Genomic DNA, 18,656 nt, shown 5'->3' on the forward strand with positions numbered 1-18,656 from the left:
TTTATGGACAACGCGCCCTCCCATCCCAAAGACTTTCACTTGAAAAATATAGAAATAGTCTTCTTGCCAGCAAACACAACATCGAAATGCCAACCTATGGATGCTGGGATAATTCAAGCATTTAAAATTCAATACAGACAACTAGTTATGAAGCATTTAATCAATAAAATGGAAGAAACTAAAACAAGTAGCGAATTGTCCAAAACAATTGATGTGTTAGATGCAATCAGCTGGGTTAAGCACGCATGGAAGGAAGTTAAAAAAGAAACAATAGTAAGTTGCTTTAATCGCGTTGGATTCAAAAAAGGATCTGCCACGGAGGAAATTGACAACGAAGTTGATTGTGACAATGATGGATCCGATTTGCAGTCGTTAATGCAACAAGCAGGGTTCACAAATGTGACCGCTGAAGACTATGCTCCCATCGACGACCAAGTTTTCACTGAAGAAAGCGAAACAGAAATTGCAAGCATAGTGCGCGAAATTAACGAAGATCATACAGTTGAGGATGACGATGAAGATGAACTGTCCGTAAAAGAAGACGTTAAAACAATTAAAAATGTTAACGAAGCTTTAAGCGTATTAGATGGACTCAGGGAATTTTCAATTAAACACAACGATCCTAAAGGACTAGACTTGGTACAAGAACTTAAGATACATTTCGAAAATGAAAGACTTTCATCGATCAAAACATATCAACAGACATCAATCGAACAATTTTTTAAAAGTACAAATTAGGTATGTAATTTTTATGCGAACCTGTTATTTAAATCTGTTTGAGTGTGCAAAACTGTAATATTTGAATTTAACCTGATAAAATACTTGTTTATTATGTATATGTTGGTAATAACTAGTAAATTTAAAAAAATCTATGCATATGAAAGAGTAGAATTCACACATATTTCATTTAAGATTTCAAAAAACATAAACAAATAACTAAAGTTAATTAAATTAAAAAAACCTCTGTAAAGCGAACACCCCTCTCTTACGGAGAAAAAAGTTTGTCCCGTTAGTGTCCGTAATAGAGGGGTTTCACTGTACTTATTTTCAGTAAGTTACCGCCCTATAGCCAGGGCTAAGGCCGAAATAAATGAAATACGCCGCCAGCTCAGTCATTTCCAGCCAAGGACTGCAGTTTCGTGCTTATTAGCATTCTTCAGCCTGGCATAGGACTAACTGAGCTGGAGGTGAAAACTCTTAAGGAAGCCAAGAGTGCCAAACAAACTGGTAGCTAATATAGAATTAGCACAAACCAGACAGTGACCAAAGCAATGGTTCAGTTCACCTCGAAGATTGAATGTAAGGCATGGTATTTTCAATAAGTTACCACCCTATAGCCAGGGCTAAGGCCAAAATAAATGAAATACACCCCTAGCTCAGTCATTTCCTGTCGAGGACTGCAGTTTCATCCTTATTAGCACTCATCAGCCCGGCATAGGAAGTGACTGAGCTGCTGGTGGAAAAACTCTTAAGGAAGACAAGAGTGCAAAAAAAACTCATAGCTAATATAGAATTAAAGAGGTTTGCCTCCTCCAGCTCAGTCACTTCCTATACCGGGCTGATGAGTGCTAATAAGCATGACACTGCAGTCCTTGACTGGAAATGACTGAGCTGGCGGTGCATTTCATTTATTTCAGCCTTAGCCCTGGCTATAGGGCGGTAACTTATTGAAAATTGTATGGAATGATATTTCAGCAATTTTTATATCAGAATCCAAAATCAGGAAAGGTTGCGGTTCTGAGTGTTTCTAGTTTTGAGTCCCAAACTGCTCAGAATGTATGGAAATATGAAATGTACTTCAAGAATGTATACACTAGTTGCTTCTGAAAGTTTTAGCTTTAAACCAAGAAAATATGAAAGTTATAAGACCCTATTTAGAAGACTATTTTATGAATGATTTATTTTAAAATCCTCTCAGATTTTTGAGAAGCTTTGTTTACAAACTATCAGTGAATCTGGATTCCCTAGTAATTGAACATTACAATTCTGATTGCATTGGTAAATATGGTAAATTATTAATCACATAATTATATGGCTGAATATTAAAAAATTATATTTGAAATTTACAACAGCTCTGTAGAGTTTTAATTTTTGTAATTATTTGTTAAATTTATAAAACTACATGGCTATAATGTAAAATATTGTCTTTCCATATTTTTCTTTAACACCCCTCCCCGCTTCCTAAATATCTGACTTCTGAGCAGTTTCTGTGTTGTATAAGCTGAAATTGTGCCTTTTTTCTTCAGGGTTCGTACGCCCTTGAAAAACCTTGAAAAGTGCTTGAAAAAAAAAAGTTCATTTTCAAGTGCTTGAAAACCTTGAAAAAGTTTTAAAACCTTGAAAAAGTTTCTTAGTGCTTAAATTCTCCCAAAAATCAACGAATTGTGCTTAGAAGTTTTAAAAAAGTATTTCACCAATGCAATTTTCTGAACATGTGTTCAGTATGCAACATCGCGAAAAATTGCTTCCGTGATTGGGATTTCAATCCTTTTGCATCTTGTAAATATTTTGATGTTTTTTACAACCGAAAGATATTTTGACATATGGTACCTTAGATTAGTTTATTTTTTGTTTAATTTCATTAATTAACAAAGAAATTAATTTGGAAACCATGACAACATTGACCTTACTCGGGTTTCGCGGAAAATTGCTCTTGTGTTTGAAATTTCAATCTTTTTGCATCCTGCAAATATTTAAATATTTTGGCTAATCAAATGTTAGTTTCGCATATGCTACCTTAGATTAGTATATTTTTTGTTTAATTTTAATAAAAAAACAAATAAATTTATTTCATGGGAAACATGCCACGTCGAACGAACTCAGACTTTGCGAAAAATTGCTTCTCGTGTTTGAAATTTCAATCTTTTTGCATCTTGCAAATATTTAAATATATTCACTAATCGGATGTTATTTTCATATTTGCTACCGTAGATTAGCATATTTTATGTTTAATTTCAGTAAAATATAAGTTTATTTTATGGGAAACATGACAACATTAAACTTAATTCGCGAAAATTTGCTTCCCTTGTTTGAGATTTCAATCCTTTTGCATTTTGTAAATATTTTTATATTTTTGGCAATTAGTAGTTATTTTGACACTGCTACATCAGATTAGCTTATTTTATTTTTTATTTTAATAACTAAAGAGTTAAAGAATTTATTACCTTGGTCTTGTTTAATTATTTGCTGATTTATTTTTGCAATTTTGAATGATTATCTTTACCTAATTTTTGGTCATAGCAGATTTTTTTTAAAAAAATTTAAATTTCAGCAGTTGAGCACCTAACAAATTAACTTAAAGTTTGTATTTTAAATATAAAGTTGATTTATATAATTTTATTTATAAGTACATCATTTTTTTATGTCTGCTAAAATAAATAAGGTGTATAACAGGGGTGGTTGTGTTATGATTATTCACTTGAAATCCAATACTGTTCGTTTTTATGCTTTTACCTCCCTATATCTCCAATTTTCCCCTTTTCCTCAAATGTTCAAAATTACTACTTTATTAAGGTTGTGGGTACTTGGAGCTTACCGAAAGAGGCTTTAATCAGCAAAGGGGTAGATAGCTTAAGGAGGGTCATTCATCTTCATTTGGATCTAATAAATTGACCAGTACAAGCCTAGCTAGGCCCAGTGCCTGTTGCTGGTTATCAACAGGCACTGGGCATGGTATTTCTATGCAAAATATTTTGACTTAATAAACTATTTTATGAATTGTATGCATAGCAAAAGTTGTTGTTGTACATATGTATATTCAAGTAATAGGGGTCTTAGTTTTAAAAATTATTCCCCCCCCCCTCGCCCCATTTTGCTCTTTGAAACTTTCAGGTAATTTTTTATGAACTCACAAGTCACCTGAATATTATTGCCTTTCTAAATTTAAATTCTAATTTCAACAATAACCCATTTTTTCCCAAAATAAGACTACTTTTGTCATAATATATGTCAACTTCTTGTGAATCTTTTCAATTTCGAAATATGACTCTATAAATCTGAACTTGCACATTTATTGTCTATTGCAAGTTAATCAATGAAAGCTGAATAGGCTCAAGTTTGCATTCAGAGTATTTATCACTGCTTAAGCTGCTTTTGTATATTTTGAGGTGTAGAGACTGGACTGTGGACTTTCATAAACTTTTCTTACTTCCTAATTTTTAAATTTACTCGAGGACAGTTGAAATGCCTTATTGTCTGAACAGCTAATAAATACATACGAATAATTGATTTGCATACTTATAAATGATTTGCAAACCTAATATTTTTAGAACTTAATAGTGAAAACTGAAATAACTTTCTGGGTAGTGTTTTTGTCCTAACCGCCCTTATATTGTAATAAACCACTGTATAGATATTGGAAATAAATGTTGAAACCCGGGGGGGGGGGAGTGACTTCAAAAACTCCTCTCTGGCAATGCCATTGAACTTGGGTATTTTAGTTTCTTCCCTTAAAAGTTAAAAGCACTTATGAAAGGGTTTTTTTTTTTTTTTAAGTATTAATTGCTGATTCTAGAAAATATACAAACCTCTGACTGCTGCAACCTTTGAAAAACCTCAAAATTAAACCTCTTGGTATCTGCTTCTCTTTATTACCAAACTTTTCAAACATTTTCAGAAAAACTTTCAACGCAGCAGATCTTTCATCAAAGCGTCTCTCGTTGTAGAAAAAGCAATTTTGCTTTCCTATACTTTTTTGTATTATTGCCTTATTTCTATGTGTTTGTAGTAAATGAAATCTGCATACAATATTTTTAGTACAAATTTATGATATTGCCTTGAAAACAAAATTTTTTACCTTGAAAAGTACTTGAAAAGTGCTTGAATTTTTTTCTGCCTAAAGGGTATGAACCCTGTTCTTCTAATCATGTACTTTTTATGAAGGAGGAAGTTTTGCCTATTACTGATGATGAAAAAGACAATCTCAGTGAAGAGGGAAAAGATGAAGATGAAGAAATTGACGAAGAAGAAGGTTTTTATTTGATTTTGAATTAATATCTAAGTATTTGTGTGTTTTAATCTTTTGTGCAAAAATTATTATGGTTTATAAGGAATGTATTAAGTGTATTGCCACTAACACACAAGTTAAAGCTTAAACCTCCTCCTTTTTTTTTAAACTTTTTGTTTAGTATAAATTTATCTCTTTATAAGTAAATAAATAAAAACATTTATTATGATTTTTTAAAGAAAAATAGGAACTCATGTCATATACCACACCCTTGGCGACTTTTTCCTGTTGGCGCCAATAAAGCCTCGCCAAGAAAACGATGTATGACGACATGTCATACATCGTTCTTAGCGATGCTTTTTTAGAGCCAACGGGAAAAATTCAGATAAAAAAACATGATCAAAGCACTTCAGAACACAATGTATATATAAAAACAACATAAAACCACAACAAAAAATATCGTGAATATACGCTTCAAAAATACCAGAAACTACGAAGATTTTGTACACAAAGAAAAATTAGTAGAAAGTACTTAAAATGCTTAAATTGATAAATTACTATAACAGCTCACCAATGAAATATGTACCAATAGAAATAAAAGCAATTTTCCAACATGCATTTCATCGAATAAAAACTTTTCTTATACCCTGCTAAAAAAGAGCAAAGCGATTCAAGTTGCGATGTTTAAAGTGGAAAACATCTCCAAAATCAATAACTATTTCAACCAAAAAAGCGCTTAGTTACTCAAATTTCGATGTATGAAAAGTAGAAATGTCTCAACAGAACATCCCAAACATAAACAATACAAAAATACCATACATTTATTAGCTATCCAGACATGCTTTCAAAATTCCTATTATATTTTACATAAAATAACACCTTTATATTTTTATATAAATGCTGGAGTCAACTTATTTTCAGAAATTCAGTACCTAAAGAAGGCATGTTAATAGAATGTGTCTAAATAATTCGTGGCATCGATAAGAATTAACTTTTAGAACAAAAGAACCGTACTATTTTTGTAAAATTAATTTACATACAGTAAAAATAAAGTTAAAAACTACAATAGCCCCTTATTTGTAAAAACAAAGAATTTCGGAAGTGAGAGTTTTTTTTTTTTTTTTTTTTTTGAATTCTAAAATAAAGAACTTTATCTTTTTATGGTATAAATCCTCACACTCAGTCTAAAACACCCAGTTGGAGTTAACTTTTAATTAACGTTCAAGTTTGAAGAAACTGGCATTTTCTAATGTTTTTACTTCAAAACACAACCACTGAATTTAAGCTAACACAAAATAAGCTTTCCTGTAAGGTACATTGCACGAAGCAACACATATCTCTCCTGCGTGAAACCGAGTAAACAACCCAAGTAAACAAGTTTGAACAGATCTAAGATTGCCTTCGGGCTGCCAAACGCAGGTTAGTTTTGCCAGGGATGCCATGCTTAAAAAATTATCGCCTCATGGCGAGAAAAATATTTCAATTTTGTGCAAAAAATTGGATGTCGCCAAATAGGGGGTATATCACATCTGTACCGAAAAATATTGTGTTCACTGCAAAAAAAAATCATATTTAATGTACATGTCAAACAATTCAACATTTCTGAAGAATGGAAAATTCTACACATCTTTATTATTTTTATTATTATTAGAAGAATAAAACGCAGTGTAACCCTGATTTATGTGTTCCTATCTGACTAGCAATAAAAAAAAATACACCCTGCGAGAAAACCTAAAACCGAGGGTAAAGTTAAAAATCTAAGATTATTATTCATAAATTGACACATACGCAATCAACCAGAAGGAGAAATGTGTAATATTTACTTGCTTGTTTACTAAGTTTTTTACTTTATTTTTAATCACGAATAAAAACTGTGTTAGAGTTTTAGTACTTTGAATCAAAGCATCCTTCTTTCAAACAGTGTCATCTGAAGAGCTGACGGTGCCCAGGACGAAAGTTTCATGCCCCCACCCCCCTCCCATACACACAACATCACTCCATCATATGCATGAATGTGCGTTATACTTGCGTTTTCTAAATATTAATGCACAAAACAATCAGACTGCTATCGATAATATAAATTAGAAAACAATCAATAAATCTGTTTCTAATATAATTTCCCAAAAACTTTTCAAAAAATGGAAATGTTAATCATCCAAATATTTATCTTGTAAAATGTTGCTCCACAAGATAAAACAATTAAACTGAAATAGTTACTCATATTGGTCAAACTAAGAACATGAATAAATAATTTGTTGATTAGAAATAGAAATGCATTTATCAAAGTTGATAACCTCAAAATTAAATTTCGATCTGGACTCATCCAACTATTCTTTTCAAGAGTTTTTTTATTTCATTTCCACCAACTTAATACCTGCTTTCATATATGTTAAAAACAAAGATGTCTTCTTTTTGCATCAATTTTTTGAAAGTTTCAGGGTAAAGCCCCCAAATATTAAACAACATCGAAAATTGCTTAGAACTGCATTTTTGCAGCTTTAATTTTTAAACATTATTGGCCCTAGTGTTACAAAATATGGCCTTACAATTGCATTTTTAAGACTTGAGTCTTGGAAAATATTTGGGCAAGGGTCGCCATACCAACTTTCTTTAATGTCAGTGGCTATGGGTTTTTTAACACACATTGAAAAAAATCTACTGGATTTTTTTCTTTGAATGTTGGCAGGTATGCTATAAGGATCTGAATTTCCACTTTCTAAAAATAGCTACTAATTTTATTTTTTCCAGAAAAATAAGAAAAGATTATAATATTACGCCTCTGAAAATAATAAGTGCTTGTATTCCAAAGTCAAAATTATTTTTATATGCTGCAAAGAAACACTTCGGTGATTGGACAATCGAAAGAAAGTCCTTTGTCCTACAACTCACAGGAAAAGGCCATTATGATGGAAGAAAAAGAATTCAACAGTGGCTTCAAAGGAAAAAAAACCCCCCAAAATAAAGTTTGTGTGAGTCTTGTATAGAGAAAGTGGTTTTGATCTAATTTTAGAAAAAAGTATTATAGGGACTTTCTGAAAAAGTAATATGAAATAAGGAATATAGCGATTTTCACTGACCAAAAGTTAATGACATCAGAAGCAGGATAATGTATGAAATGGACAACCTAAAATCGGGGTTCCACTATATGTATTTAATCGAAACATTTATAGCCATTTATGGTGAAGACCCATGGCTCTAATAAAATGCATCCCATATGTTGTCATGGACAGTATCATAATTTTTTGTAAGAATTTTTACTAAGCTGTATAATCTCCCATTTCCCTGAAAAGTTATGAGCTGTTCATCTGTGACAGATTATTGAGAAGATTCTTAAAATTAGACCATTAATAATTAAACCTTTTCAGAAAATAAAACGATGAAAGAAGTTGTATTGATTCCTGTCATTCTGGAAAGATAAATTCTTGTCCAATTGCAGAAAATTTCTCAAATTACAGATGTTTTAACTACTTAAGTTTCCATGTCCTGTTTTCTTTGCTTTTCTTCTCTCTCTCTCTCTCTCTCTCTCTCTTTCTTTTTTTTTAATTTAAGGCTGAGTGTTATAGATCATTTATCTCTCCCACTGTATGCGGAATTCATATAGTAATTCTATTAGTATGAAAAAAAAGCTATTCATCTATAAAAAAAATTTGTTTCATACATCATTTAGTCTTTTTTTTTTTTCTTCTTCTTTTTTTTTCTCGGTCATTCTCACTTTTCTTGTTGTAAGAGTTCTATTATACTATATGTCTTTGAAAATCACCCTAGATGATATATAAAACCAAATTTGCGTTAATTAAAAGTTTTTGTTCCTAATTTATTATTGTTTTATGTTCTGCATGTTTTTAACTCAGAATAGATAATATTTTTGCAGAAAAAAGTATTCTATTATATTTTTGTATGAAGTATAGTAAAAACACATATCAGGTATTTTTATCGTTCCTTTTTCCTTTCCAATTTAGGATTACCTAACTCTGAAGCGTGGGGTAAAAAGAAGTCATGGTATTACAACGCTGATTTTGTAGATGAAGACAGGGGGAAAAGTAAGAAATATTTTAATATGTTGATATTTTAAAGAAAGCGTTTATTTTAGAACAAACACCAATGTCAATTCTTCAGTAACCATGTGTATCTTCAAACTTTGTTATTGCATAGAATTAAAAATTTTTGGAGAGTCCCATCTCATTTGCACAAAAAAATTTCATAAAAAATTATTTAAAGTAGTGTTTTCCCAACTGGAGATACAACCAGGGTTGAATTGGCAAGGGAGCTAGCTCACAGGAGCCCAGCTTCTGAATCTTTTTTTTTTTTTTAAATATTAAGAAATTGAACAGTAAGCAGCAGAGCTCATCAACATTACACTCTTGAGCCCACCAGTATATCAATATAGGGTTGCCACTGGTGACTAAAAAGGCAACTATTTCTGGTCATAGGTGACATTTTTGATTAATGTTGAATGCTGATTTTCAGTTTTAGGTACTTTTTATCACACTAATTAAAGAAAAATATTGTATTCTTTAATTCAGAAGGCTTAACATATTAATGGAACTTACTCCTTAACCCCTTCCCTCTCGCTCCCGTGAATATGCTGGGCTGGGCTTTTGATCTTCATTTCTCATGCCCGTAATATTGCCGTGCTGGGGTGTGCAATATTAACGTGATGAAATAATTAAAATCAATTCATTTCTTTGGCCCGGAAAACATTTTATTTCTCTTTTTTATACACTAGATGGCAGCACCAGTCAGTTTTAAACGAAATTGGATTTTAAATGTAATTGCGGAGATGCAGGAAGGAATTTTGGTACTACTTACCAGATTGTGACATTGGCCTCTGTATCTCAAGCTTTGAAATTTACCACACAAGAAAAATTTGCTTATCTTTACTTATATTCAGGGCCTGATTAACGCACGGTCCTGTGGGTCCGTGGACCTGGGCACCACAATTTTAGGGGCACCAAAATAGGGTGAATTTCTTTCTTCTTCTCCTATTTTTGTAACTTTTACTTTGCGAATATGCAAAATTCCTTGTGAAAGGGGCACCAAATTTTACCAGGACCTGGGCACCACTTTGACTTGATCGGGCCCTGCTTATATTACACAAAAGATTAATAAAATTCTTTTTTAATGTTTAAAAGACATATTTCTTAAATTTTCGCTGCTTGCTTGGGCTTGCTTGTTGACTTTTCATAAAATTAAAAAAAAAAATTTAAATTTAAATCTAAAAAATTTTGAAATGAAAAATTGAATGCACATGTTGTACATACACTTATTTATATATAATTTTCTTAAATAAAAAAAAGACACTTTGACCATTCTTGAATATTATTCGATCGTCAAGGGGTTAACAACTTCAAATGTAATTAATAGCTTAACTGTTCAAATGTCACCTACACTTACATTCTATTCTTACTGACGGGTGTTCTTTTTGTATGTATTTATTTATTTTTTCAAAAAACTATCTAAGTGTAGCTCTGTTAATGCTCTGCATTTAGTTCTGCAGTTTACTTAACTACATTATACAAAATAGCGGCATTATTGTAAAACTGATAGATGTCACAGCTGAGGTGATTTGCCAATGGAGTTGCAGATCAGTTCGCCAAAATGCATTAGATGCTGATAAAAAAAAAGTTCATTAATGAAGCCCTATTTTCGTTAATATCTTCAAGTATGAAGTTTGAACCTCATACAATATCTTTTGTGTACTATTCTGTTAAACAATTTAGCTTATGTTTTTTCCAGCATATAGAGAAGAAGATGCTGAAGCTGCAAAAGCTGAGGAAGAAGAAGCACTTGCTATTCAGAAAAGTGTATTCAATAATATCAATGCTGATAATTTGGGTGCAAATTTGCAAGTATGTATTGATAATCTGACAAATGTAAAAACTATTTTGATATTTGTACAGGTATTCCTCGTATAACACGGTTACTTCGTTCTGTGTAGTACCATAACCGTGATGTACGAGACTTTTTTAAAAATAACTTTTTTACTTATTTTTTAAACTAATTAAACATGTACACAGTAAAAATCTTGTCAATATGTACCGTGTTTCGTGTTATATCAAAGCCATGTTATATGATACTTAGAAATAATGTGAAACAAGGGATGTGTATTGTATATTGAAACCAATTTTCTAATAGCTGAAATTTTGGCTCTATATACATACAAATAAAAACTGTCAATCAAAACATACTATGGCCCACTGATCCAAAATTAAAGTTGTTATAAACATTACAACTTAATTATTTTACATATCTCAAATTAAAACTTATGAACAACAACAAAAAACTTCATTGAATTTCTTGGCTAAGAACAAACCCCATTCTATCAGAAAAACAACCTGAGCTTTTCTAGAGCAATAAAGTTTGTCTAAGCAACAACAACAAAGCAAAATATGAAATAAAATTAATAGAATCATTCTATTTATTTTATTTTATATTTTGTGTGACTACATTTTTTTATTTATTGTTTGCCAAATTTAGCTTATCAGTTTAATCCTAATGTTATGTTCTTCCAATGTATTGGAAGCAAAATAATTTTCATCTTTTTGTTTTTAGAACCCTGATGAGAAAAATAAAGTATTCAAAAGTTAAAAATTAGTGTTATACTGGGAAAATAAACTTTTGAGTTTGAGACGGAGAATTTTTCAAATAAGTTTCATAAAAACAAAGTAAAAGCTTATTAGAGTTATTATCATACCTTTTTTAAGCGAATTAAACAAAAATGAAATATCATCTTTTTTTAAAAATAACTTTCATGTTATCAAAACCGTAAAGTGTTAAATTCAAGTTTTGTATCGTATAATATCGAAACCGTGTTATAATAATCGTTGATACCATGTAGTGTACAAGGGACGTCTGTATTTGAACAAAAAAAAATACTACAATTCAACTTTGTTTATGTGAACTAAGTGGGCTCATAGGCAATCCAGATGATTGAAAATACAAGTAGTACGGGAAATAAGAGCAAGTCCTTAAATAAGCAGACTTACTGTTCAATGTGACAAAAAATTGTTTCATAGCAAAATTAAACATAACTGTATGTAAAATATTAAAATATATTGAAACATTCTTCACATATTTTTTAATAAAGAATTGGTCTACTGTCTTCCAGTTGGAAAAAGGTGTGTGGTTTGAATATAGCACGGTCCATCTAAAGCTTTATCCTCAAGTTTGTTTGCTGTGGCCTTTGCATTACACGATACTTCATTGTACAAGCTGTTCAGGAGCTGCCCATTTAATCAAAATAAAAAGCAAATGTTTGGCATACTTATAGTTATGTTCTCAGCAACCATCACTTAAAATTATCTATGTGAACTTTTTTTCTTATTCTACAAATTTGATTCAGATAAACAAGGTTCTACTGTACATATTTTAACATATTTCCGCTGTTGGGCTATTTCTTTTTTTCCTGTGTTTTTTTAATTTAAATTTCTTATTAGTTTCATTTCACACATGAAGACATTTCACACTTGGTTGTGATACAATCTTTCAGTTTTTGTTGTAAGAACCTTGTGTAATTGAAAGAAATCCTTTTTTCTCTGTGGGAAAAAAAAAATGAGCACTTTTGTTATAAAACGTTAGAGAGCATTTAGAAACAACAGAGAATCTGTATTAAATATACATTTTAACACACAGCTCGAAAGAACAGTGGATTAACCAATGCTTTGTAAATTTTTATTCAAGTAGAATTTTTGTCTTGTTTTTCATTAATGAATTAAAAATTAAATTACTGTACAAATAAAGATGCAAATTAAGGATTTTCTTGAGAACTCTAGAATATAGCCTTTAAATTACAGAATATAGATTTTGTTGATTTCATGAAGACAAATTTATAAAATTAGATGTTCAAAACGAAAAGTTAATGCATGAAGTTTTACATTTAGAACTTTTTCTATAGGGGATAGGGTATGCATGAAAAGATATTTTTTCTTAATGTAGCTGCAAAGTGCACTTTTTGCACCTAACTATTTTTTTCTTAATGCACCAAATATTTAAAAGTGCACAAAAAAGTACAAGAACAGGTTAAAGTGTATTTATTATATAATTTTTTGTAAAAAATTGAATGATGATCAGAGGATCCATTTTAATCAAATGAAAGGAAAATATTTGGACCAAAAATATGGTAAGTTAATGTGTTAATGAGAGATAAAATGTAAAAATTGTAACTATTTAATAGTTTCTAAAATAGTAACAATTTGAATTTATTTTTTGTCTTGTTTAACATAACATCACTTCATTTAAAAGAAAACGTTTTCAACATTCTAGTTTGAGGAATCATCCGCATCTTCTGAAGAAGATGAAGAAGAAAAAATATATGATTGGTCATCTATATCAAAGGAAGAAAAATTAAGGGTAATTTGCTCTTTGTTTTGTCGAAGTTTATTTTAAGAGAATTCTACAATGTATCTAATTATTATTATCCTTTTTCTCAACACTTTAGTATTTGAAGAAAATAAGTCCAGAATTTTTGCCATACATCGAAGAGTTTAAGGAAAAGGTGAGTTGTCATTTCTCTTCTATAAATATCAATTATTTTTACCTTTGCCTTTTTCCTAAAAGGCAAATGGCTTTGAGTACTTAAAACTTCATTTCTTACCCCTTGCCTTCTTTGTCATTGTCTTCTCCACTTTCAGTACTGGTAGATACATGGGTGTCCATATGCAAAATCGTAAGGGGGGGCTCAGATATTTTCCCCATGGTTTAGCTGGATATTTTCCGTATGGAAACCGATTTCAGTACACATTAGAGTTGTTAAAATTTGACATTTTTAAGAACTTATTCATTAATGGTAGAGAAGAAAAAAGTACTAAAAGCAAAGTTCTAATTTCTAGGGGGGGGGGGCTGAGCCCCCATTTGTCCTCCTATATGGGTGCCCATGGGTAGATATTTCTTTGATTTTTATCAATGGTTTCTTCACCACTCAATATAAAAAAGTACTTTATCAAATGTGGAACTATTGTAATTTTAATTATAATCAACTCTGAAACATGTTCAAAAATTCTGAAAATATTATTATTAGTAACATCTGTTTCAGCAGCTAAATCAGTACGGTAAGACAACAAATGCCGAGCTACTACCAGGACTCCAACTTAAAATACACTGTAACTGCTAAACTTTTTTTTTTTTTTTGTCCATTTTGCATTTTATGGTTAAAAAAATGAATTTGCAAGTGTTTTAGTGTGGATGGATTCCTACTAGCATTTCTTCGTAGCTAAAGGCCTAAATGGTAGTAAAGATACGCACTTTTGAAGATTTGACTGTTCACTGTTCAGTTATAATTGTATATTATAATTGTAATTGCTTTTAGGGGCTGTCCGGAAACGATTTCATTTTTTTTCCTACATTTCGACCCCCCCCCCTTATGTTAAGCTTTGTCATAATGTGTTACATGTCACCTTACCCCTACCCCCTCCCCACTTCTAATGCTGTTTCTCATGATCATATTCTTATTTTTTAAGAATGGCGTGATGCCACACTTCTTGTTACATCTCCTTTCCTCTTGTCTGAAACTCACAATGTTACAAACCAAAATGTGACATCATTTGTGAACAACCCCTTATTTGGGAATATCTCTAGAATGGTTTGTTGTTCAACAGTCTCATCACTTAGAACTATGTTTTTAGAAAATGTTCACTGTTCTTAAATATCCAGGTTTTAAGAGTCACTTTAATTAATATTTTTAGTAGAATCAAAAACCACCAAACCATTCATACACCAAAGTTTGTTATCATTTTAATTAGACCCATGTATCATTGAGAGCCCTCAAAATGGCTATTTTTGATAAGAGCCAGTAGTAGAAATTTCATACATGAATTTTTCAAAATCATTACATTTTTTACAAAATTTTTTATTGACTTATTTAAGTTTAAATTAAAATAAAAGATTTGACTTTAAAAAGTAAGTTGTTTTAGATATTTATTTATTTATTTTCACGTACAGTTTGATATTAAATTTTATTTTAATTGTGTTAATGCTTTCAATAATTGTGTAATGTATATGTTTAGTCAAAATTTTAGTTGCTTGTTAATCAATTCTTAGAAAAATTGATTATTCAGCAACTGATATTTCCCAACCCACTGTCTGCTCCTTGCTGCTGTGGAATTGGCAAACGTCCAGTTAAGACGATCTGAATGGGGGGGGGGTAAAAATTAAATGCGTGTTTCGTTCAAATCAATGTGACTCTGCTTCATGTAGTGGCGCAAACATCTGCAAACCGGTTATTAGCCTTTCCATCGCATCTGTGGGCAGACTGCAGTAATCAGCAAACAGTTTGTTCGTTCAAGATCTTTATTCAGAGCTTTAATTTTCGTAATACTTGTAATTATATAATCTTTAAAATCATTTCAGATGCTTGAAATTAAAGAAAAAATTGAGCCATTGTTAAAACTTGTGAAAGAAGACAAAATACCATCCAAGGATTTTGGAAATTATATTAAATTAAGATATCAGATTTTGTCATGGTAAGAATTGCTCCTAAAAGGTTTCAAAATTAATTTTGATACTTTATTTATTTATTGTAATTTATTTATTTATTTTGCTACCTCTTTTTTATGACAAACAGTTATTTATTAAACTATTGTTTCTGCTGGAAGTTAGTTTGCATTTATTCTGAGATTTTTTAGTCTTTTTCATTACCTAGGCTTTTGCGATATAATCTTATCTGGTGTACCCACTTGCTGGAAGAACTTTAAAATATTAAACTGTAAAAATACTATTTATACAAGCATTTTAAATAAAATATAACTTTGAAAATACCAGAACTATTGATGCAGTCTTCTTGACTAAGTTGAATTTCAAATAGGGAATTCTATGCTTTATTGAATAATTAAATGAAGATTCAAAAATTAAAGTTACATACTGGATAAGGTGGCAGTTGGATAATTATGAAAAAGTTACTGTACATATTTAAAATTAATTCAAAATGGCTTATATTTAAAATTATTCCATTTTAAAATCTAACCATAGTGTATATCAAAATAATTTTATATTTTAAAACATATTTTGATACTGTTACGCTTTTTTTTTCTTTTACCGTCTAGTTACTGTATGAATATCAGCTTTTATGCTATGCTAAAATGCCGAGGATCTGTTGTTTCAAATCATCCTGTTTTACAAAGAATAAAAACGTACAAAAAGGTAAAAAGAATTTTATGTCGTTGAAGTATTTTAATTTCATATCCTTACTTTGATTTTCTTAAGTAATTCAATTTTCGTAGCTTTATATGTCAGATAGAAACTTTTTCAATGTTTTGAAATTTCATGCATCTGTTAAAAACAATACTGCCATGGGCAGTAACTGCGAATTTTTCATTTTTTGCAATTTGCAGTACCACTGTACATTAGCTTTATTGTACAAACTTGCTTCTTTGGTTTCCGCTGAAAACAAAGCGCAAAAAAACCTTCTAATTCTGACATTTTCCTATTATTAGTATTGGATCCAAAATGAGTTTCTTCAAATATCTCGAAAACTCTTTTCTGTGGATACCAGGAGTGCCCCCCCCCCCCCAAATATTCAGGATGCACCTACCTAAATATCATGAAGACCCCTCCCAAGAGGGAGTCACCCCAAAAAGAGAAAAAAACCTCTCATATTTCTCAACCCAGTCTGATCATTGCTGCTGTGGAATTGGCAAACGTCCAGTTAAGACGAGTCTATCCGAATGGGGGGGAGTAAAAATTTACTGCGTGTTTCGTTCAGATCAATCCCCCTGCCAGATGGGCACCCCTGCAGATACTGCCATTTACCTGCCCATGGCAGAATAATGGATAGTTGTGAGCTTCCTATTCAGTATATTCAGAATATAATGAAGTTCAGCTTTCAAACTCCTTCATTATTATAAAACTTTTGTTCTAACAAAATTTTGATACTATGAAAATGTGAGACTGAAATAAATTGAAGTTTTGAGTAACTGCCATTCTGAAGTTTAAAAAAATTATAAGAATTTCAACAGTTATTAACACAAGGATTTAAAGTAATCTAACTTTCATCTGAAAAACAAACGAATCAGAGTTAAGGCTGACAAGATCTATAACAACTATACCTTTGCAGGATTTAAACTCAAATACCTGATTCCTTCTTTACCAAGATTATACAAAGAAAGGTAACCACATATTGAAAATATTAATACAGTAGACTCTTGTTACAGTGAGTATCCATTTCAGCAATATACACTGCTCGACATTGAAAATGCAACACCAAGAAGGAGTGTTCACAAATTTATGCAAATTTTAGAGTAGACGTACATCACCGAGTTAGGTAAATGATGTGAAATATGCAGCTCTGCAGCGTACGTGAAGTAAGATATAAGGGAAGGAACTTGCAGAATGGGCAATGTCGTTATTTCCGACTGAAGAATTATCGAAGAAATTTTGTTTTTGTCTTGGAGGATCCGTATAACATGAAAGAATGGCAGGCCGACGTCAAGGAAGGCACTTCCAGCAGATAAAGGATTTTACGAGGGGTATGGTGATCGGACTGAGAAGGGGAGGTTGGTACACGTCAAATCGCAGCTGATATCCACATGGATGAGAGCACGGTGCGTCGGCTGTGCCGAAGATGGTTGGAACAATGAAATGTGGCAAGATTGAGGGGTGCAGGGGCAGCCAGAGTGACGTCAGAACGCGTGGATCAGCGCATCTACCTACAAGCTGTAGCAGACCCACAAGTCACTTGTTCCTCGATTCTGCAGCAGGTGCAAGATACTCTGAATGTTCCCATGTCAACCAGAATCATTTCCCGTCGTTTGGTCGCACGTGGTCTATCACGGCGTCCGCAGAGAAGAATGCCATTGACCCCACAACATAGACAGCAACGTTTAGTATGGTGCCGGACTAGAGCGATGTGGATGACAGAATGGCGAAATGTTGTGTTCTCAGATGAATGTTTATCCAGTGATAGTCGCCAGTGGCGTCGACGTGGAGACAGATCTGATCCGGCAGTAACTGGAATGTCCCACCGCACGACAATGTGACATAATGGTTTGGGGCGCTATTGCATACAATTCCATATTACCTCTGGTTTGTATTCAGGGCACTATGACGGCTCAACGATACTTGGATAATGTGCTGCAGCCGGTGGCAATCCCTTACCTTCAAGGGCTACCTAATGCAATTTTTCAGCAGGATAACACCCAACCACACAGTGCTCGCATCTGCCAACATGCTCTCCAAGGCACACAGATGCTTCTCTCGCCACCATACTCTCCTGACCTGTCACCAATCGAACATGTGTGGGATGTGATTGGACGCCGTTTGCAGACTCTGTCCCTGCCTCGTTCAGAAGAGGAACTGTGGCAAATGGTGGAAAGGGAATGGAGAGCCATCCCTCTGGACACCTTATTGACTCTATGCCTAGATGTGTTTCTTCGTGTATCGCTGTCCCCCGTCGTCCTACATCCTACTGAGCCGACGCCGTTCTCGCTCTGTATTCTGCCTATCATTTTGAAATTAAGATCATTTATTATTCCTTGGTGTCTCTGTCTCTTTTTTTTTTATTTAAATTTCATCACTTTCTGACCACTCCTTCTTGGTGTTGCATTTTCAATGTCAAGCAGTGTAAATTTTCAGTCTCATTGTAATTGCCTATACACTGCCTGAAATCCATTCAAACAAAATTTCAGTTTCAACAAACGAAAATTGCAGTTTTTCAAATTCGTTGTAACTAGAGGGCCTTGAATGATCAGAGTGACGACAAGCACACCCCCCTCTGAGAAGC

The 18,656-nt window shown here is 32.2% G+C and overlaps 1 protein-coding gene across 1 annotated transcript in view; it reads left to right on the forward strand.

Annotated features, from left to right (window-relative positions):
* LOC129229851 (something about silencing protein 10-like) overlaps window positions 1–18,656 on the forward strand; it is a 40,859-nt gene that overhangs the window by 7,609 nt on the left and 14,594 nt on the right. The window contains exons 4-10 of the mRNA XM_054864226.1: window positions 4,882–4,969; window positions 8,905–8,985; window positions 10,682–10,794; window positions 13,208–13,294; window positions 13,383–13,439; window positions 15,290–15,402; window positions 15,982–16,078. Of these exons, the coding sequence (XP_054720201.1) occupies window positions 4,882–4,969; window positions 8,905–8,985; window positions 10,682–10,794; window positions 13,208–13,294; window positions 13,383–13,439; window positions 15,290–15,402; window positions 15,982–16,078 (636 nt within the window). The remainder of the gene's footprint in view (window positions 1–4,881; window positions 4,970–8,904; window positions 8,986–10,681; window positions 10,795–13,207; window positions 13,295–13,382; window positions 13,440–15,289; window positions 15,403–15,981; window positions 16,079–18,656) is intronic.

The sequence above is a fragment of the Uloborus diversus genome, chromosome 9 (genome assembly GCF_026930045.1).
Source record: "Uloborus diversus isolate 005 chromosome 9, Udiv.v.3.1, whole genome shotgun sequence".
In the NCBI taxonomy this organism is placed as follows: domain Eukaryota; kingdom Metazoa; phylum Arthropoda; class Arachnida; order Araneae; family Uloboridae; genus Uloborus; species Uloborus diversus.